The 23,705-nt window shown below is 40.4% G+C and overlaps 1 protein-coding gene across 2 annotated transcripts in view; it reads left to right on the forward strand.

The window, feature by feature from the left end:
- Nucleotides 1–23,080, forward strand: part of cluap1 (clusterin associated protein 1) — a 61,753-nt gene extending 38,673 nt beyond the window's left edge. Inside the window, exons 11-14 of one of the 2 annotated variants that reach the window (XM_051934029.1) lie at nt 15,655–15,765; nt 17,427–17,482; nt 21,179–21,229; nt 22,718–23,080. In XM_051934029.1, coding sequence (XP_051789989.1) covers nt 15,655–15,765; nt 17,427–17,482; nt 21,179–21,229; nt 22,718–22,888 — 389 coding nt within the window. In that variant the 3' untranslated portion in view covers nt 22,889–23,080. The remainder of the gene's footprint in view (nt 1–15,654; nt 15,766–17,426; nt 17,483–21,178; nt 21,230–22,717) is intronic. The other variant, XM_028813840.2, reaches the window with a different exon arrangement.
- Nucleotides 23,081–23,705: the final 625 nt, after the last annotated feature.

A 23,705-nucleotide genomic window follows, 5' to 3' on the forward strand; every position in this document is an offset into this window, starting at 1 on the left:
TTAAAGTAGAATGTCGTAAACTTCATCTTAAAATCGATGTTTAATTTACTAGAGTTTCTCAAATCCCATCATAACTAAAGTAGCACATAAAATGTTTTATATTCTATGTGTTGTATGTGTGTGAATCACTACATGCTTCTTAAACGGGTTTTCTCTTCCGCAGACAGGAGCACACAGGCACTGATCTCCACGCAGAATACATTACGTTCATGATATTACAGCTCTCTGAACATTTTGGAATACTAAGATTTATATGTGATTATAATTTTCATGATGAAATGCATTAAAGCATGTATTAAACATGGGCGAATGGTGGTGCAGTGGCAGCGATGAGCTGGCACCCTGTCCAGGGATTGTTCTTGCCTCCCGCAAGATGCTTGCTAGGATGTGTGCAACCCTTAATGAAATAATTTATTGCAGCAGTACTGTCTCTGTCATAATTACCAAACCCCATTTCCTGTCCTTCAGTTTGTTTTTTTCTCCATGTAACCAATCGCCACAATATAAAATAAATATCAAACCAGCTGTAAGCTTTGAACACAGATTCTCCAAAACCTTTAAGGAACATTGAAAAGTCTTCATAGAACATGTTTAATTATTCCATCCATATATCCATCCAGGGTTGCGCCAGTCCCAGCAAGCATACAGTGTGAGGCAGGACCAATCCTCCCTCCTTCCAGATCCTCCACGTGTTTAATTATTAACAATATACATTATTTAAATGAAGTTAACAATTTATTTGTATATTTTTAATATACATACTTTAATGCATTGTATCTTAAAAATAATATCAAGTATACATTCTAGTATTCTAACTGCACAGAGCTCCAAGAGGATAGCTCTTGGAAATCTAAATCAACTTGGAAGCCAGTCATCATCATCTGTAAATACTCGCTCTCTTCTACTGAATTGAATTGAATTCCTTTATTGTATGTTACAGTGAGATTCAATATGCACATCCTCCATAAACTTATTTTCTTATAAAACGATAAAATAACAATAATAATAAAAAAAGAAAAATATACAGTATGAAAGCATAAGTACAATATCTTCTTCTTCTTTCGGCTGCTCCTGTTAGGGGTTGCCACAGTGGATCATCTTCTTCCATATCTTTCTGTCCTCTGCATCTTGTTCTGTTATACCCATCACCTGCATGTCCTCTCTCACCACATCCATAAACCTTTGCTTAGGCCTTCCTCTTTTCCTCTTCCCTGGCAGCTCTATCTACATATTGTGTAAATGGTTCATAAAGTGGCTCAGGTTGTGCAATATTACAGCTGTAGTGCAAGTTTACAGTGAGGTAATTGTAATTATAAGTACTGGGAGCACTTGATGGACTGATTGAGTGCATTTATAGGTCTTCGGATAAAGCTGTTTCTGAACCTTGTGGTCGGTGCAAGAAAGGCTCTGAAGCATTGACCGAATGGGAGAAGTTTAAATAGGCTGTGCGCATGGCTGAATGTAATCCATGCAGATGCTGGTGGCTTTCCTGAGGCAGTTTGTGCTATAAATGTCCTCCAGGGCTGGAAGCTGTATCCCGATAATCCTCTACGCTTTCAACACAACCTGCCATAGAGCTTTCCGATCAGCTGCCGTAGAGCTGTGATTCCACACTTCGACACAATGGGTTAAAATACTCTTGAGTGGTGCACTGAGAGTAACAACACTAAAGCAGCTGTGGTATTTGGAATAGCTTGGCCATTCCATGCACCATTATACTGCTACAGGTTGATTACAATCAGGTGCCTTAAATTTATAAATAATATGCAATTAATTTCTGAGTATTTGATAAAGCCCACATTAAAGATGTGAATCTAAAAAAGAAAGGGAAACCCCACAGTAACAGTAGCAAGGCTTTGACGCTGTGTGCCACCAATTTACAAAACCAAGCAGAAATGTTCATACCCGGGGTGCTGCCATGAGAATGTGCATGACTTTACACCAAGTTTTGTTTTTATACATCACAATGTGAGTGTGGAAATGGGCGTGTGCACCTTTAATACACGAGGCCCCTGGTATCTGCATCCTCTCCTTGCTATTTTATGTCTTTTGATATTTTTAGCAAATGAGCAATTTGTACAGTTATTTTAGTGCTGTCCTCTTTGTTTATGCTATAAAAGTACATCATTTCAGATAACTTGGGAAAGTAATGCAGCAGGAATGACATTTTACAAAAGCTAGCAGCTTTGTTTGTTGCTTTGGGCAGCAGCTAATTTTCCTCATCCTACTGTTTTCCTTTACCCACTTGCATTAAATAGCTCAGATTTAAATAAGTTGCCTGATAAACTGGACCAGTTTGGACCAGTATATCTGCAGACTTGCTTTTCAGGATGTTTTGTCTAATTTCAAATCCAATTCTTAGCATTAGTTGGACTGAAAATTTTGAAAACAAAGTTTGCATTCAGTATGTAATGCATTGAAATTATTTTTATTGTAGTATTATTATATTCAGTAACATTTTGTTGTATTTTCTTAATTTTGAAAGGAATTAAGAATTATTTTTATGCCGGCATCCAGGTGAATAGTGGTGCTGCTGTATCATGTTACACCAGGACACAAACTTTTTTGAAATTTACATCTTCTACCCTTCTTTGTTGGTCTTCCTTCAGCAAGGTGCAGTCTCCTCCTCTGTCCCATAGACATGCATTTTAGTTTAACTGGAGATTCAAAATTTGCTCTGTGTGAGTCAATCAGTTCCTGCCTTAGAGGTGATGATATCCCTTACAGATGTGGATTGCATTAAGTAGATTTAAGAATTTAATGTGTTTGTTTATATATGTTAGAGATGTGATTAACCTTATATGCTAAGGTTCAGGAGGGTAAAATATATCGGTCATTCATCCAACCAACTTAATGGGTGCCTTTAAGTGATAGCATCAGTCCATTTCAGATACACACTCACTAATTTTTTTCTAACCAGGGTGCCATTTTCATGTGAAAGGAAAACCAGAGTAATGGTAGAAACAAGCACATATACATGGAAGAACATACATACTTCACATAGATAGTAGCCTGGTTTTGGGATTTAAATACCGAATTCAGAAGCTGTGAGGCAGCACTACTAAGAAAATAAAGGAGACATTTACAGTGATCCCTCGCTATATCGCGCTTCGCCTTTCGCGGCTTCACTCCATCGCGGATTTTATATGTAAGCATATTTAAATATATATCGCGGATTTTTTGCTGGTTCGCGGATTTCTGAGGACAATGGGTCTTTTAATTTCTGGTACATGCTTCCTCAGTTGGTTTGCCCAGTTGATTTCATACAAGGGACGCTATTGGCAGATGGCTGAGAAGCTACCCAACTTACTTTTCATTCTCTCTCTTGCGCTGACTTTCTGTGATCCTGAAGTAGGGGGTGTGAGCAGGGGGGCTGTTCGCACACCTAGACGATACGGACGCTCGTCTAAAAATCTACCTTCTGTGTGCAGCTGCTTCGTGAAGGGACATGCTGCACAGTGCTTCGCATACTTAAAAGCTCAAAGGGCACGTATTGATTTTTTTTATCTGTCTCTCTCTCTCTATCTCTCTCTCTCTCTGCTCCTGACGGAGGGGGTGTGAGCTGCCGCCTTCAACAGCTTTGTGCCGCGGTGCTTCGCATACTTAAAAGCTAAACAGCCCTATTGATTTGTTTGCTTTGTCTGTCTTTATGACAGTCTCTGCTCCTAACGGGCACTCCTTTGAAAAGGAAGATATGTTTGCATTCTTTTAATTGTGAGACAGAACTGTCATCTCTGTCTTGTCATGGAGCACAGTTTAAACTTTTGAAAAAGCGACAAATGTTTGTTTGCAGTGTTTGAATAACGTTCCTGTCTCTCTACAACCTCCTGTGTTTCTGCGCAAATCTGTGACCCAAGCATGACAATATAAAAATAACCATATAAACATATGGTTTCTACTTCGCGGATTTTCTTATTTCGCGGGTGGCTCTGGAACGCAACCCCCGCGATGGAGGAGGGATTACTGTATAGCAGATAAAAACTTTTCACAGTAAGCGTCATTGCATCACACCATGACATCTGTTCTACAAAATGTTTCTCATTGTATTGAACTGTTAGCCTTACTCTAGACTATCATCTGTGCGTGCATATATCAGTTTTCAGAACCTGACGATTTTTTTTTTTTTTAATTTATAGTTATGGCAAGCTGAGCCAGTCATAGAACCAAACTTGAACTGGGCATCAGCCCATCACGGTAAACACACACGTACTCTGAATCGATTTGGAGTCCAGAGTCAATGTAAACTGGAGCAAAAGATTCTTATTTTAACCCGTTTCATAATTTGACGTTTCATCCATCTTTTATTTAAACTCCTTGTTTAATTACTTGCCTTTTTTATGTTTGATCTGTGTACCTGGGGAAAACACCTGTATGACATGCATTTGAAAGAAATTTCAAATAATATGTCTGTTTTGCCATAGCTTTTAATAGTTAAGAGTCCATCTATCAATGCATTTTCTGTACCATTTGAAATTTATTTTTTTCTGTAGCATTTGCTCTCTTAATTGTACTACAATCAAAGAAGTTCTCCAATTACATTAGAGAAACATTTGACGATGATAAAAGCAACTGAAGTGGAACATCGTACTCTGTATTTTTTCCCTTTGATATGCATATTAGCAAGCAATGACTTATACAACCGATAATGTTCAAACAAAAGAAAAAAGCTAAACCTTAGCAAACAAGCTAAGTAAAGTCTGTTTATTTTGTCATGTAAAGCTCACATATATTTAAATTCTGTCCAAAACTGAAAAAAGCCTGTTGTGAACTTCTGGATTTACACATTAAAAGTAGAAACTGGGAAGAACAATTCACCAACCATTCATTTACTGAGCTTGCTTTCACAGGAGCACGAGGTGCAAGACAGTAATTGTCCATGGGGGCCAAGTACTAATCCATTGCCGAGCACACTCACCTGCACACATCCAAACTTGCTTGTACAGGTACAGTTTAGAGTCACAAATCAACCCAATACTGTTGTACCAAACCAAAGGAAAACTCACATGGAAGATTGTGCAGCCTTCACACAGACAGCAACCAGGACTGGCATTTATGTCCAGTCTCCTGGTGGACTAATCATTAAATCACTATACTTCCCAAATGTCAGTAATGGCTTATGCCCAGGAAAGAATTGGGTGGAATGAAAATCTACAGCCATTGCCTGAGTTTTAGAATCATTCTCCAGGTCATAATATTGGACTATGTGAATAGCTGTTACACTGGTCATGAGTAAGGCATTGGGCTGTAAATCACAAAGATGCTGGATTAAACCCTATCACTGAGTCCCTATGTGGCTCTGAAGAACTCCCTTTAACCATTAAACAAGCAGTGTTTGCATCATAGAAATGTGGAAACAACTTTTGATTTATAGAGCACTTTGGCAAAAAGCATTTGCCAGATAAAGAAATAAAACACAATTGGTGTTTGGAGTATTACTGACAGTTAACAGCTATGAACTTAGCAATTAAACAAATACAACTTGAAACAAATACTAGGATATGTGTTTTTAAGTAATTCTCCTGGTGACACTAAGATAATTGCATTATACACATAAAGTGAAGGAAATCTTATTCTTAGGTCTCTGCTTGCTTGTAAAGAGTATAAAAAAACAATGGTGCTCGTTCAGAGCTACAAGCTTATTATCTTAGCATGATGCCTATTCAGGATTTCATTTGTCTCAAAGTCTTTACTCTGTGATTTTTATAAAAGCAGCTAACTGTTAATTAGATGGCTTTGTGAAGTAGCTGTGTTAAGTTGACCAGAGGTTGGGTCACATTGTATCAGCTGTGCCAACGCAGAAAGATGTGGGTGCTTGCAGTGCTATTGCAGGAAGAAATTGAGATTTAGCCAATGGGTGACCTTTTCAGGAGGATTTCTAAAAGCAGTATTCCATTTTAAAGGCATAGCAACCTGCAAAACAAAAGATGGCAGTATATCTAATTATCTTGCACTTCTTATTGGTCAGGCCTGAAGTGCTTGTGTGGCAACGGATGACAAAAAGAAACCCCAAGGGAGTCCATTTCTATAGCAATAAATGAGGCACATTCTTTTTACTGTCACCTAGACAGCTTTTCTTGTAGATGCCATTTCACACAATACTTTATACAGGGATGAAGATGGTATTTCATGGGTTTCACTGACAAGACTTATTTGAGACCCTTTAGTCCCATTGAATTATAACTCTTGATTTGGCCACTTTTGCTTTGTTGTTAATAGATGGAATTAAATGGTATAGTGGCTTATGTAGTCACAAATTAAACTATCAATAATTCATACTAGAGTATGCATTTATTCCTTAATTTCCACCCACCCACATCTAAAATGTTCTGGCCTGCGGTTTTCTATTCAATAAAGCAAGCTAGTATAAGATACCACTACTCGCATAATACCAAAAAGTCATTTACATCAGTGCTCTGGGATTTACAGAATGCTTTCTATGTGCAAGCAATGCTGATACTAGAAGGCTGCAGACCTTTTATTCCTTTGGTTTCTGTTAATGAAAACTCTTGTTTAATTTTATGGCTAATTTCTGATTCAATCTGCCTTGCTTCAGATTTTTAAAACCATATTGACACTTTTTAGATAATGTCAACACAATTCTGCAGATCATAATGGATTAGTATCCCTCAGTCTATTAACTTATCTGTTTCCTGATTGTTTAATCAAAACAGATGGTTTATGTATATTACATATCTGCAAATGGTACCAAATTAGAAATAAAACATCACAGCCATTGTGGTCATGGAGCATTCATGCGCAGAGAAATGGGATGATCATCATTTACACTTTATTATACTTATTTTCTTTGGAAGTGTTAGTTAAATCATCTGGAAAAAGGAAATGGGAGCTGACCGTGGTGCTCTTTTCACAGAACTTACAATTATTGCAAACTATAGTATTGCAAAAAATAGAAAAAAATTAACACAGCATAATGGCAGTAACTACAAGAAGCAAGGCTGGAAAGGACTGAGATGAGAATGAATATGAAGATGGAAGAGGAGTGAGTGGTTGGATGAGATAAAGCAATTGAAGACTTGGATGTATATAATGGTTCATGATGTACATAAACGTGGTCCCACCTATTAGGATTCCCAAGACCACTGCAAAAGGAGTTTGATTATTCTTTAGACTTATAGAAAACAGTGAAAAGTAATATCCATCCATCCATCCATTGTCTCCCGCTTATCCGAGGTCGGGTCGTGGGGGCAGCAGCTTGAGCAGAGATGCCCAGACTTCCCTCTCCCCGGCCACTTCTTCTAGCTCTTCTGGGAAAATCCCAAGGCGTTCCCAGGCCAGTCGAGAGACAGTCCCTCCAACGTGTCCTGGGTCTTCCCCGGGGCCTCCTCCCGGTTAGACGTGCCCGGAACACCTCACCAGGGAGGCGTCCAGGAGGCATCCTGATCAGATGCCCGAGCCACCTCATCTGACTCCTCTCGATGCGGAGGAGCAGCGGCTCTACTCTGAGCCCCTCCCGGATGACTGAGCTTCTCACCCTATCTTTAAGGGAAAGCCCAGACACCCTGCGGAGGAAACTCATTTCAGCCGCTTGTATTCGCGATCTCGTTCTTTCGGTCACTATCCATAGCTCATGACCATAGGTGAGGGTAGGGACATAGATCGACTGGTAAATTGAGAGCTTCGCCTTGTGGCTCAGCTCCTTTTTCACCACGACAGACCGATGCAGCGCCCGCATTATTGCGGATGCCGCACCGATCCGCCTGTCGATCTCACGCTCCATTCTTCCCTCACTCGTGAACAAGACCCCAAGATACTTGAACTCCTCCACTTGGGGCAGGATCTCGCTACCAACCCAGAGAGGGCACTCCACCCTTTTCCGGCTGAGGACCATGGTCTCGGATTTGGAGGTGCTGATTCTCATCCCAGCCGCTTCACACTCGGCTGCGAACCGATCCAGAGAGAGCTGAAGATCACGGCCTGATGAAGCAAACAGGACAACATCATCTGCAAAAAGCAGTGACCCAATCCTGAGCCCACCAAACCAGACCCCCTCAACGCCCTGGCTGCGCCTAGAAATTCTGTCCATAAAAGTTATGAACAGAATCGGTGACAAAGGGCAGCCCTGGCGGAGTCCAACTCTCACTGGAAACGGGTTCGACTTACTGCCGGCAATGCGGACCAGGCTCTGGCAACGATCGTACAGGGACCGAACAGCCCTTATCAAGGGGGCCGGTACCCCATACTCTCGGAGTACCCCCCACAGGATTCCCCGAGGCACACGGTCGAATGCCTTTTCCAAGTCCACAAAACACATGTAGACTGGTTGGGCAAACTCCCATGCACCCTCCAGGACCCTGCTAAGGGTATAGAGCTGGTCCACTGTTCCGCGAATAGACTTTTCCAGGGAGGCTGAGGAGTGTGATCCCTCTGTAGTTGGAACACACCCTCCGATCCCCTTTCTTAAAGAGGGGGACCTCCACCCCGGTCTGCCAATCCAGAGGCACTGTCCCTGATGTCCATGCGATGTTGCAGAGGCGTGTCAACCAAGACAGTCCTACAACATCCAGAGCCTTGAGGAACTCCGGGCGTATCTCATCCACCCCCGGGGCCCTGCCACCAAGGAGTTTTTTGACCACCTCGGTGACCTCAGTCCCAGAGATGGGGGAGCCCACCTCTGAGTCCCCAGGCTCTGCTTCCTCATTGGAAGTCATGTTAATGGGATTGAGGAGGTCTTCGAAGTACTCCCCCCACCGACCCACAACGTCCCGAGTCGAGGTCAGCAGCGCACCATCCCCACCATATACAGTGTTGACACTGCACTGCTTCCCCTTCCTGAGACGCCGGATGGTGGACCAGAATCTCCTCGAAGCCGTCCGAAAGTCGTTCTCCATGGCCTCCCCGAACTCCTCCCACGCCCGAGTTTTTGCCTCAGCAACCACCAAAGCCGCATTCAGCTTGGCCTGCCGGTACCTATCAGCTGCCTCCAGGGTCCCATAGGACAAAAGGGACCGGTAGGACTCTTTCTTCAGCTTGACGGCATCCTTCATCGCCGGTGTCCACCAACGGGTTCGGGGATTGCCACCACGACAGGCACCGACCACCTTACGGCCACAGCTCCGGTCAGCTGCCTCAACAATAGAGGCACGGAACATGGCCCATTCGGACTCAATGTCCCCCACCTCCCTCGGGATGTGGTCGAAGTGCTGCCGGAGGTGGGAGTTGAAGCTACTTCTGACAGGGGGCTCTGCCAGACGTTCCCAGCAGACCCTCACAACCTGTTTGGGCCTACCACGCCTGACTGGCATCCTCCCCCACCATAGAAGCCAACTCACCACCAGGTGGTGATCAGTTGACAGCTCCGCCCCCTCTCTTCACCCAAGTGTCCAAGACATGTGGCCGCAAGTCCGACGACACGACCACAAAGTCGATCATCGAACTGAGGCCTAGGGTGTCCTGGTGCCAAGTGCACATATGAACACTCCTATGCTTGAACATGGTGTTCGTTATGGACAATCCGTGACGAGCACAGAAGTCCAATAACAAAACACCACTCGGGTTCAGATCGGGGGGGCCATTCCTCCCAATCACGCCCTTCCAGGTCTCACTGTCATTGCCCACGTGAGCGTTGAAGTCTCCCAGCAGAACGAGGGAGTCCCCAGAAGGTATGCCCTCTAGCACCCCCTCCAGGGACTCCAAAAAGGGTGGGTACTCCGAACTGCTGTTCGGTGCATATGTACAAACAACAGTTAGGACCCGTCCCCCCACCCGAAGGCGAAGGGAGGCTACCCTCTCGTCCACCGGGGTAAACCCCAATGTACAGGCTCCAAGTCGGGGGGCAATAAGTATACCCACACCCGCTTGGCGCCTCTCACCGGGGGCAACTCCAGAGTGGTACAGAGTCCAGCCCCTCTCAAGGAGATTGGTTCCAGAGTCCAAGCTGTGCGTCGAGGTGAGTCCGACTATATCTAGCCGGAACCTCTCAACTTCGCGCACTAGCTCAGGCTCCTTCCCCTTCAGAGAGGTGACATTCCACGTCCCAAGAGCCAGCTTCTGTAGCTGAGGATCGGACCGCCAAGGTCCCTGCCTTCGGCCACCACCCAACTCACACTGCACCCGACCTCCTTGGCCCCTCCCATAGGTGGTGAGCCCATGGGAAGGGGGACCCACGTTGCCTCTTCGGGCTGTGCCCGGCCGAGCCCCATGGGTGCAGGCCCGGCCACCAGGCACTCGCCATCGAGCCCCACCTCCAGGCCTGGCTCCAGAGTGGGGCCCCGGTGTCCCGCGTCTGGGCAAGGGAAAACGCTGTCCGAAATTGTTTTCCATCATAGGAGGTTTGTTTAACCGCTCTTTGTCTCATCCCTCACCTAGGACCAGTTTGCCTTGGGTGGCCCTACCAGGGGCATAAAGCCCCGGACAACAGAGCTCCTAGGATCATTGGGACACGCAAACCCCTCCACCACGATAAGGTGGCGGTTAAAGGAGGGGTGTGAGTTTGATTATTCTTTAGACTTATAGAAAACAGTGAAAAGTAATATCAATAATGATTTACATAGTGCTTGGAGTAATTGGTGTTTAAAGGTTATATTAGCTTACTGTCTGAGACCTTTTCTTTGTTGCTTTTTTCTGAAAAGCAGCCAAAAACAGTTGAATGTAAAAAATTGAAATATGTCAAAACTTTCAATAGTACTTCTGCTTAAAGCCAAAAATTGGAGCCATTGACAATCCACTCTTGCTTTTAAAATTTATATGAGACACACAGCTGGCATGCCGCATTTATTTTGAATATAAAATCTAATTACAGATTTTATTTGTATCCCAGGGGGAAAAAAGGACATTTCTGCAGTCTAAAATGAAGCTGACACACACAAAAAGAGCCTCAACCCACAGTTCTGGGTAACACTAAAAGCTCTGAGTGCTACAGCAGCTAACACATGAATGTGGAGTTTCACAATCTGTTATGAAGGTGAACTATTGCAGCTTTTGGTTCCCTTTTTACTAAAGTAGATTAATGTGTTTTGATTGTTGTGTTGCTGGTTGGTTGAGCATATTATTTACATTTTCACTTTGCTGTTTACATGTGACAGTACTAAGGGGTGGCACAGTGGTTTACATTGCTCCTGGAACATGGGTGCACATCTCAGACTCCGTAAAGATTGGATGTTCATTCCATGTTCACTGGGATTTTCTCGCATGTCCATTCATAACTCATCTTTAAGCTTGTTATGCTATACTTGGCGACCCTAAACTGACCTAGCATTAGTAAAAGTGCATATGTTTGTGTCTGTGTGTGTGTGTGTGTGTATACGCTGCAAACAACTGTTGGTTTCTTCACTGTATCCAAAACCTTAAGGTTAAACTTGAACTCTGCCATGACCCTGTGATGAAAAGTGAGCTCATGAAATGGAAGGATACATAGTCTTTCTCAAAATTACCACCCAGATTTCACTTATGAGTTGCCTTTTAACCAAATGTATAATGTCTTGCAAGCCAAGCTTTGAATGGCAGCATTTTTCCTTTTATCACAATATAGATACTAAAAACTGTTTTTGTTGTGGTAATGATGCCAAAAATGTGCCAGTAAAAATATGGTGGTAGTTTCAATATTTGCTATCCTTAGGTGGAAAAATAATGTCCTTAAAATCTGTTGTGTAGTTGCTTTATTTTTAAATAGGCCAATGTGCTAGGTTTGACAATGACTTTGCTTTTGTTTTTGACATTCAATTCTCATCTCATCCTTCTTTTCCTGGTTACCAGTTATTATCAATCTCCCAGTCTAGACGTTTGCCTGTCCCGACTAAATTGTGTATCTTCTCCTCTCATTGCTTGCTCTGGCAGTCTTGTGTACCATAGAATGCTCAAAATGTTTTTTGCCTGATACTGAATGCTGAAAATGAAGCACTGCAGCAAGATACAAATTGTTCGGCAGTATTTGTATTTAATTTCTAGACATTTCAGACATTTACCTGAAGTCGATCTGAATTACCATCACGTTGAACCAAAGGCATTTCTTTCTATTGCTTTGTATTTTTAAAATGTGCTCACTTTACTGGTCTTTATTGAGTTGACATTTGAATCAAGTCTAAATTATAAAATTTCTAAGAAATTACTTTTTCCCCACAAACAATTGTCAGAAGGGACAGTACCTCTTAGACCTTCTTTTTACTTGCTCTCTGTCTCAAGTGCCTTCTGTGTGGGTCTGTTGCATGTCAACACTTGTTACACAACAGTCCCAGAATGGAGGGGCTGGGGACATAAAAGGTGGGGTCTAATGGAGCCCATTCTTGACAAAGACCCTTACATAATAAATAGAATTCAAAATGGACAGAAGATCAAAAACAGTAAGCCAAGCTTGCAAAAAACTGTAGCAAGCACAGAAATCCAAAAAACAAAGCAAAGGTCAAAATGCTATAACCAAACACCACAACAATAGAGCTCTATATAGTACCTGTAGCAAAGCATGAATCCAAACACTTCAAAACCCCACAAGCCAAGGCTGCGTAATGAATGTTGCAATCAGGGCTGTGGAGTCGGAGTCGCGAAGTCAGTCGGACACAATTTTGGGTACCTGGAGTTGGGGTCGGAGTTGGCAAAAATGTGCCGACTCCGACTCCTAATAAATTTAAAATGTAATGAAAAAAAAAATACAGCAAGTTCAAATGTGCCATTTTAATTATGTACTTCTTTCATGTAAGAATAAAACCCAGTGCATAGTTGTGTTACTACTAGTGTGAAGTTCAGCTGAGCTATTATACAACCTGACATTCACATATTGTAATCTGGATTATGGTACCTGCGGTGGCCTGGTGCCCTGCCCGGGGTTTGTTTCCTGCCTTGCGCCCTGTGTTGGCTGGGATTGGCCAATTGACCCCCGTGACCCTGTAGTTAGGATATAGCGGGTTGGATAATTGATGGATGGATTATGGTACATTACAAAAAGTGTTTTCATTTTATTTCAGACTAGGGGGCTCTTCCCCCTGCTTGCTTTGCTCGCCCACCCCTGGGTTTGGTTTCCTGGATAAACAATTTAAAGAGATTGTTATTTTCATGGGAATTGTTACATATGCATTATTTTCACTTTTACTTTAAAACTTTTGTAAAAACAGTATTTGTCCTTTATTTCCTGCCCTGGGCAGCAGCTGTCCTTCTGTCTCACTGCCTTGTCTTGCGTAACGTTCAAGTGTCTCTCATGGGATGTCAAAGTGTCTTCTGAGAAGATCGCGTCTTGTCTCCCTGCCAAGATTTTTTTTTGTAATAGATATAATGTGTTTAACAAGTTCATTTGAGTTTAAACAAGTGTAATGATGTAGGTGTATGTGTGTGCTATGGCCTGATGTGTGTTCAGGGGTTCTTGTCTGGCCAATACAGTAGAGAGTCAGCTTCCTAGCCAGTAGTTCTGTGGTTAAATGACGTGTATGTTGCCTTCCTTCAATCAACATGGAAAATACATTAGCATATTAAATACAGAGGAGTCGCAGTCAAAAGTCCCGGAAAATAACGAGTCGGAGTCGAAGGATTTATCTACCGACTCTACAACCCTGGTTGCAATACAACAGACCCGGGTAGATGGGGCCACAGACAGAAGGCAGTTGAAAAAGTTGGGCCTAGACCATTCCTGAGAAAACTATCCTAACAAAAAGATATTTGTTCAATTTAAATCAAAACCAATACTTACTTTTTAGCCTGTCTCAAATGTATTTATAGTACATATTTTCACAGCAGGCTGCTCCTGATACAGCTAAATGTAAAACATAAAATAACAGAAATAAAAATGCAAACCACGTGTTTGCAAGTGCTGAATGTGATTGGAGTTGTTTTCCCTTGACTTTTGCAACATGACCTCAAAGAATGTACTATTTTGAGAAAGTGAACCTAAGGACTGCAGTCCTATTAGAAAGTTCAAAATTAGTCTGGTGAGCCTAGCTGACCACACAGAACCTCTGCACGTAATCTACAATATACAGTACCATCAGACTATGGTGGCCTGTGTGAATTGGCCTAAGTGTCTATTTTTCTAAAGACGAGGCAGGAACTAATCCTGGATAGAGTGCCAGTCCATCACAAGGTGAACACCCACCCACCCATCAAACACACACTAAGGCCAATTTAGCATCCCCAATTCGCCTAACCTGCATGTCTTTTGACAGTGGAAACCAGAGGAAACCCATGCAAACACTGGGAGAACATGCAAACTCCACACAGGGAGGACCCAGAATGCAAAATCTGGTCTCCTTATTTAAGGCAGCAGAGCTAACACTGCAGCACTGTGCCGCCCTGCAGTGTAAGGTGGGAACAAATATTCACAGGTTTATAAGTGCTGAGATGGATTTTTGAGGTTGCAACTAAATCTAACACCCAGTAAATTAGGTCAACAAAGAAATAAAGTGATATGATAACACTCACTGTGTTTTGAAGCACTCCTGTTTCCTTGTTTTGTTATTTTATTGATTGGAAAAGGATGGAGTTACACTGCTTAAAAGTTAAGCTGTTTAACTTTTCATGACACAAGTGAGTATTAAGTACAAGGTTCGCTTAGTTTCTTCATCTGTAGATGGTTTAATGTATATGTTGTGTTCTAGGGCCGCTGGAAAGACTAAAGGAGAGAATAAGGCAAGAAGGGTGGCTGGTTGTGGGCATTGCCTCAAGAATTTGTTTAAGAAGGAGAGGCTTTGCACTGCCTGCCGTCTACTCTGGCATGCTAGAGGATTACAAAAGTTGTGCTAATGCAGTGAACCTAAAGAGAAGGGACGTTGGTGTTTAATGGTCAAATGCCGGACTTGCTGCTACGGTTGAATTCTTAGTAGGCACTCTCACCAGTCTACATCTTGCTCTGATGTTTAGTTTTGAGCTTACTGTTCTAGTAAGAGTCTGGGTGCTCTGATGGACCTTCTGCTTTCTGATGATGGATCCAACAGTGCTTAATGGGATATTCAAACTCTTCGATATTTTTTTGTGTAGCCATTTTATGCATTGTGCATGTCAATGACTTTATTACATCAGCAGAATGCTCTTTTGTCTTCATTTTTTCAGTGATTGTCCAACAAAGACTATGGCCCTTAGAAAGGATGATTTTTTTTTTTAATATCCAGAGATATATTAAGGACTCACAATTAGAACCTAATTATGTTTAATTATGCTCATATGACTGTCACCTTTGTGTTATTTGGGATTCATTTGTCATTTGCGTAAAGATGGAGCTTCCAAAGCACAGAGGTTTAAAAACGTAGGAAAACACTAACTTTTGAGGGTTTCTTCTTCAGTTAACTGTCTACAGAAAATGGTTTATTTTGACTTTGGAAATGTATTGTTACAGTATATGAGTTTACAAAAAAATGTTGAATGGATAAATATGTATACAAATCTTTTGTCATGCAGAATATTATGATGACCTTCAAGAGGTTTAAATTTTTTCATACCACTGTATATTAGTCATGAGTCCTCACTCACAGAGAGTATAACACCTTGTCCTCTAACCATCTTCATCATGAAGCCGATATTCTGACTGGTGAAGCCATAGCCATGCTACATTCCTAAATACAAAGTTGCCCTGCTGTAGACGTTGAATACATTCTTGTACTCCTTCAACTGAAACTGCTCAAAATAAACCCAACAAATAGTGTTCTGCCTGTCATAGTTTTAAGTTGGCCTGTATTTATTTATTTATTTATTTATCTATAGTTTATTTTTTTGTTTAACCAGGTAAAGAAGAAGATTCAGATATTGAAATTCAAGAAGATGAAGGCACAGACAGTGAGGTTGATGAGGAGCGGCCAACTAAGCCTCGTCCCACAAGAGGCATGAGTGTTCGAGGTACTACCGCACTACTTTACAAAGTTTTTTATATTCTTCATAACACTGAGTTTTACATGTCTTGTGCTTTTTAGCCTCATGATTTATTGTTGTATCACTCTAGTTGAGTTCTTTTATTCTGAGCTGCTTCCACTCCTAACCTGAATTCCGTGGTCAATGAAATGTTTTCTTCTGTGGTTAGTCTGGATTACTAAAGACATAACAGTGAGTTATTATGCTGCTACTTTGTGCACAATATAATAATATTAATCCATTTCCGGGTCACAGTAGGCTGTGAACTCTAAATTGGCCTTATGTGGTGTGTGTGTATGTGTATGTGTGTGTGGTAGGGCTGCATCCAGGCTTATACTTAATGCTGCTGAGATGCACAGCACCTCCACATAACCCTAAATTGTATTATAAGGTACAAAATGGATCGATAGATGGATGCATTTGTTGACTGTTATAATCAATGGCACATTGACTAAAAGTAATCAAGACATTATGATTAGAATATGACTAAATTAGGCTAACACGGTCTAAATGTGTAAAACTAAACTCTACTTTTTATCTACAGAATTTGCAGAAATGTATGAAATGTGTTTTGTTTAGCCGATGGAGCTGAATCTAGGAATATTCAATTACATTGTAAAATGGTGTTCTCTTGTCCTTGTGGAAAGGTAGACTTACTAATTTGTCAAAGACTGGGTGCCTTCTGAGAATAATTTATACAATGAAAGATTTTTATAGGCATCTTATTTCCAAGAATACATGTTTGAATTCTCTAAGTCTCATAAGTACAAGAGCTGAACATAGAAGTGGAGGAATTAATGAAAGGCAACTCTGATTAGGAGATAAAAGCCAGTAAATGAAGAGCTTAAGGGCCCTTGTGTTAAACATTACAAATCTAAATGTGTAACTGAGCTGCTGGATACACAATATCATGTTTATACTTTAAAGAAGACTAGTTTAATAAAATGCTTGGTGGATGCTTTTAAGATGAGGGGGAAAAGAGGTTGGCCGTCTTTCTGAGGAGCTGCTGGAACAATTTACAGCACAGCTCCTTAGCAATAGATTTTGCTGAGCAAAGCTTTCTTTCATTCATTCATTCAAGAGCACCAGTGATTTACCAGCTTTCATCTACCAGTAAAGAGTCTCGATTGTCCCTTCTGTCAATGATGAAGGGACTGAAAGGTTTTGGAAAACGGGCTAATAAAAAAAGACAATTTACAAATGCAGTTAGACTGAAAAATTAAATATTAAAGACGTCCTAGGGAATTCATTGTCTAATGCTGTATTCTTTCACTGAGGCAACCCTTTCATGTTTGTATAATGTTCATAGCTGCAAGACCTTTAAATTCAATTCTTAGTCAATCAGTGCCCATTAGCTTCACCTTCCACATAAAAGTGGATTTTTCTTCATGAAGACTAAACTAGCTATTTCTGGAAAGACCAGCTTTGGGAGACTGAAAAGTGCTATCTTCATATGAGGAAATAAAGACTCGTTTGATTATGGGACCTTTAAACTAGTTTTAGTAGTAATACTAAAATGCAGTGCTTTAATATGAACTTGCTTTGTCCTTCTCTTGATTCGTCTTTTACACAAAAAGCCAAGGACAGAATGTGTGAACATTATGGCATTCTCTTTATTGACACCATCTCTTTTTCCTTAACATCAACAGCGAGAGGTGCTGCTCACATAGTGGGGACTATGCAAGGAGGGGACACTGAAGATGAGGTATGTTCCTTTCCACCTTGGTGTCTATGACGCCTAGTTATAAAGTGGGTATTTCTCAGCAATAGTGCATAGTAAAAACAAGGATTTTGTACAAGAAATCTACACCTTCCTGAAGCTCATATGCCTCTTCTTTAGTTTCCTTATACTTAAAACTGAATGTTGAAAGATTTGCTTAGCATATCTGATGTGGAAAATACAGTGGCACTGTTGTTTAATATCCCCTTCTCACATCACACTGTTCCGCTGTTCTGGTGGATTTCTTCCCAATGTTATTTTTTCAGGTGGATTTACAATTTAATACTAATATGGTTGTACCCTGCAGTAGTCCACCCTCCTTAAACTATAATCGTCTAGGGCAGGCTCATCTTACAGTACTGAAGAAGAAAAAAAGCATTCATAAAAATGGATGGTTTAAGGCAGTGGTCTCCAAGTCCTGTCCTGGAGGGGCACAGTGGTTGTAGGTTTTCATTCTAACCCTTTTCTTAATTGGTGACCTGTTTTTGCTCCCAAACAACTCCTTTCATTTTAATTGACCTTGTTTTTTTTTAGATTTGTTCTCCTGATTTTCTTCATCGTTCCTCTGGATTGCTTCATTTCTTTCCTTAAATGGTACCCAAATATGAAGTGCGTGAGCCAACAGAAGACCAACTTAGTCAGGGCCTCAAACTCCCACCAATTTCAGCCCAACCAGTTGCTTAATTAGACACAGATTCTTGTTGTTAATTAAACCCGTTCTTTAATTCCATGGCTTTTTGCTGCTCTCATTGTGCGATAGCATACATTTCTGACATTGTTCATTTTCTCTTTTCTAAGAGCACTGTTAAAACGTTTTGGAGACCTGAGCAGGTCAACAACCCTGAGATATTCATCTCTCTTTATTTTCAGATTTTGTATGATAGACACAGTTTGCTGGTCATGTTTTGGCTCATTTTGTATCTTGTTATTGTTTGGCTGCTAATTAAGGGAAAGCAACAAAGAAGGGTCTGCATCTTCAAGAGAGAGTCAGTTTAAAATTAATTGAAAAGAAGTTAATTAACAGAAAAACAGGTCATTAATTAAGAAAAGGGTTAGAATGAAAACCTGCTGCCACTGTGGCCCTCCAGGACCAGAGTTGGGGACCCCTGGTTTAAGGTATATACTGTAGCGAATATTTTCTTAAAGGACAACATTGTTTATTTTATATGTGTATAATTTAAAGACAAGTTGCTTTAAGTAGAAAAAATGTTCACCCCCTTGGAAATTTTCAGATTTTTATGTAATACAACCGAAAATCAAAGTGGATTTAATTTGATGGTTTTAACATTGATAAACAAAAATAGACTCTTTAATGTCAAAGTGAAAAAAGATCTCTACAAAGTGGTTTAAAATAACTACAAATATAAGAAACAAAATAATTAATCACATATTTATTCTCTTCTTCAAGTCAGTATTTAGAAGGTGTACGTTTGGCAACCATGGCAGCCCTAAGTGTGTATACACAGATCTCTCTGTCAGCTGTGCACATCTGGATACTGCAATTGCCATTTTTCACCAGTTCTTCTTTGCAAGACTGCATAGGCTTTGTCAGGTTCCATAGGAATCGTGAGTGAACAACCTTTTTCAAGTCCAGCCACAAATTCTCTTTTGTATTGAGATCGGGACTCTGATTTGGCCACTGCAGGACATTGACACCATTGTTTTTAAGCCATTGCTGTATATCTTTAGTTCTGTGTTTGGAGTTGTTGTCTTGATGGAAAACAAACCATCCTCTAAGGCACATTTTTCTTGTAGACTGTGTGACATTGGATAAGTAATACTAGAGGGTTGATACCAGTCCAAATCAAATATTAATATTTATTTACTCAGCCTTCAAACTAAGAAAATGTATATATGCAAATATTTAAATGTCAAATCATTTTAGAAGCCTAGGACGTTCTTTTTCTCTCCAGTGTCTTCCTCTTGGAAAGGGAAGGAAAAAAAAACACTCATCCACCACTCTCTACAACAAGACACACAGAGTTTAAGTAGGTTCCCCCACTTAACTTTTATCACTTAACATTTCAAAAGTAAACTAAGTCTATTTAAATCCATAACTATAGACATGTGACAAACACAATCTGATATTCAATACAAGTATAATTCATTTTTAAAAAACACACCCACACACAAAACTTAAAATAAACATGCGCTCTGACCCCCAAAGGTCATGCAAAAAGACAGTTTCCCCTCAGAGATTATCAAAGTATATCCAAAAAAAAGTTCAAGCTGCATATCCCATAATTCTGTAATAACCCAGAATTCCCTGGGAATCCGTTTGGATTCAACCACGAGCCTATAGAACCCAATAATTAAAAAAAAAACAAAAAAAACCAAAAGGTAAGAACGGTTGTTATAAAAACATATAACATTAATATACCCCTGCTTTAGTTTGTTTTATAAAAGTGATGTAAAGACCCAAATTCACTTCAATTACACTATCCTTCTTTCTAACTTAAAGATTCACAAAGTAAACACGACAATAACTATAAATAACAATTTCCAATAAAAAAGTAAGCTTAATAGTTTTTCTTGGTAAGCAGAGACTTGGGTCTGTGTCACAGACTGCCTCAGTTTTTCCTCCAGGGTTTCCCTACATTTTGCTGCCTTCATTTTGCCGTCTAACCTCACCCCACAAGCCCTGCAGGGCCTGCTGCAGAAAATCATCTCCGCAGCATGATGCGTGTGCTTCACAGTGGAATGGTTGTGTTTTTTGGTAATGTGCGGTGTTTGAACAAAGCATATAGCCTGATGGCCAAAAGGCTTAATTTTAGTCTTATCAGACCACAACCTTATTGCAAATGACTTCAGAGTCTCTTGTGTGCCTTCTAGTAAACTCTAGCTGAGATGTCATATGCGTTTTTTTTTTTGTTTTTTTTTAAACAGTAGCTTTCTATTTGTTTCTAACTGTCTCATAAAGCTGTGACTGGTGAAGAACCTGGACAACAGTCTGTCCAATCTCGGTCAGTGTAACTCTTTCAGAATAGGTCTCTTGGAGGCCTCTCTCACGCGTCGTCTTCTTGCACAATCACTTAGATTTTGTGGGTGGCCTGCTGTAGGCAGATTTAAAGCTTGACTCTTTCCATTTTCTTAATGGTTGATTGATGTGGATTCCAAAGGATACTCTTTGACTTGGATATTTTCTTGTCTCCATTGCCTGACTTGTGCTTTTCACACACCTCTTCACAGAGTTACTTGGAGGATGCTTTTGGTTTCATTGTGTTGATTAGGCCACCATACTGACTCGCCATAAGCTGGCCTTTCTGATAAGGTGCATTTATATTACAGTCAATTGAAACCTCAGACGGGTGATCTCCATGGAACTAATTATGTGACATGATTTCTAAAACCAGTTGGCTGCACCAGAGATGATTTAGGCGTTCTTAAGAAAATATTTATGCAACATTAAAGAGTCTTTTTCTGTTGAGGTGTGTCAAAAAAACCAAATAAATACATTATGGTTTCAAGGGGTGAATAATTGTCATAGGCGCTGTAAATTCCCCTTTTGTGAGGAATCATGACTGGTCATTTTCAGCTCTGTGGTTAATGGTACAATACATTTTGCTAGCTGGGCCAAATTTACTTCTCAGAGTTACATTTACTAATATTTTGTTGTATGCTTACAGATACTCACTGATTTTTTTCAAGTCTATTTCCTTTTTTTTTTCTGCTGCTTTAAAGTTGAAATTGACAAATGCCAGTTCTGCCATAGGCAGTTCTCTACAAAAACAGGTTAGTGTTCAGTCAGCGCTGTGTGGTTGTAGGTTAGTTTACTTGCAGTGTGCTTTCCTCTCTTCCAGCTCCTGTTACTCCAGGGAAAAAAAGAAGTAGGAGGACAGGCTGTTGTAGCGTTTTCCCTTGAGATGTTTAGAAAGTGTATTCCCATCCTCACTCCTTCATGTTTTATACAGACAACTATCGCTAAAAGCATAGGTGTTTGTATGTTAATATCTTCAGTGCTGTGAAACTAACCATGGCCAAATCTTTTACTTTCCTTTTTGCAGCTATTGGTTCCTCTGACATTGCATGCTGTTTTATCAGTCCTATAATTTGACTCTAGTATAGAAATACTTCAGGGTAAAGCATACTATATTGTGTACATCTGTAGTGTGTTTATTAGATAAGAAGTGGAACGATTTTACTTGTTTTCTATTTTTACTGACTAGGCATGGAGTAAAATATTGAAGATGATTAAGATAATAACAAAAGCAATATCCTGCTGATTGGTAGATATCAATTTTATTAAAAAAAGGGCATTTTCAGAAATGTTTCCAATTACTCTACATCAGTCTTGATCTCTCAGTACGTGCAATGTAATAACTAAAGTGGGACTGCAGCTATCCATGCACATTTAACAAATACAGTTCAGTGCTCAATTAGAGAGAGAGAGAGAGAGAGAATTCCTTGAATAATGAAGAAGAACAACTTTAAAAAGACAATGAATACTATAGCTTTGTACAATAGATTATACAGGGTTTTTAATTGTGTTGATCCCAACAAACTATTGAACATCATGAAAGTACATGCATCTTGATTATTCTGATCTGCCTTGAAAGACTAAGGATTGGACCACGACTCCACTAAGGCTGTATTGAGCTTATCATCTCAACTTGTGTCCGTTAAGTATCTCAAGGAAGACTGAACTGGAAGAAGAAAAAAAACTAAGGTGGAATCAAAATTTGTTGCACTCACAAACATATTATATAGAACACTCACCATTATTAACAGCAGAAATAAGAGAATTATTTTTTTTTAAATACCCAAGACAAAGGTAGAAGTGGAAAGTACTACCTAAAATGTGTATCTCCATCTGATAACTGTTTTCTGCATGTAAAATACATCTCTTGTTTTTGTTGTGGTAGTGCCATCCCCTGCTAGGTTAATCGATGACTCTAAAGTACACTAACTCACTTTAAGTTACTGTGCGTGCGTGTGCGTGCGTGTGTGCGTGTGTGTGTGTGTGTGTGTGTGTGTGTGTGTGTGTGTGTGTGTGTAGATTAGCATTCCATTCAGAGTCCGTCCCTGTCCTACACTTAATGCAGCCAGGTTACGCCCTGATCACTCTGTAATGAAAGAAACAGCTTAAGCAAGTGGATGAATACAACAATGAATAGAAAATATCCAGCATGGTGGACATGACAACTTCAGTTTTGCATTCTCCTGAGTTGATAGTCTATCTTTGAAGGACTAACACTTCATGTCTTTATTTATTGTATATAGGATGATTCAGATGAAAGTGATATTGATGTTGATGAAGACGACGACGATGATGAAATTGATGATCAAGATGATGATAATGATAGCGTGGATGCCCAGTTATCCAAACCATCCTGCCCTGTCCATGGCTCTCGCAAATCAGAATTTCTAGAGGACAGTGACAATGATTTCTAATTGCCTGCCTGACTGACGTGGCTTTCTAAAGTCCACATTAACAAATTAAACGTGATTTGTATATGAAGACACATGTATAATACTTGTTTGAAAAATATTATTTACTATAGCAATTCTGTTGCTTGAAACTATTTGTATGAATGAAGGCTATGAGAAGTAAATCTTTTCTGATTTATTATTCTGTTTGTTAAAATGGATTTCCCTTTTCTTCTTGTAAAATACATATTTGTTTGTGTGACGGTCAAAATCATTATGGCCACATATGAATAATAATATCTTGTTGTAGTATTCCACACCTCCTGAAGCCTAAACTCTCTGCTGCCAGGATAGGCTCACATTTCCTTTTCCCCTGAATGGTGTTAAATAGGCCCAAAACTGGGGTATTTATATAAAATATATATATACTAGGAGGCTTTGCCCCCTGCCAGCGATACACGCCGTTGTGATAACAAGGGCTGAACGCACCCCAAAGAGACGTGGCTGCTCCTCTGAAACCCCTCTTAAACTTTGATACAATGGGAAACACATTTTTTTTTTTTTTTTTTAAAACCACCTCTTTGCTCGATCAGCTGCTGGCTTGCTGCTGCTGCAATGCTGAGTGATCTGAACTTCGCTTGCTTTCTGTCTCTCTTCAAAAGATCACATGTCGTCACAGGAAAAAAGTCTTGTATTGTCGCAAGATATTTTTTTTATAATAGAGAGATATATATTGTGACAAGAACGACACTTAGACATTCGTAAACGTTTGGGGAAGCAACCCTTATAATGTCCACTGGCTGCAAAAAGGCTTTGACTGAGTCCAAAACAGAACTGATAA

The sequence above is a fragment of the Erpetoichthys calabaricus genome, chromosome 11, assembly GCF_900747795.2.
Source record: "Erpetoichthys calabaricus chromosome 11, fErpCal1.3, whole genome shotgun sequence".
NCBI lineage: Eukaryota > Metazoa > Chordata > Cladistia > Polypteriformes > Polypteridae > Erpetoichthys > Erpetoichthys calabaricus.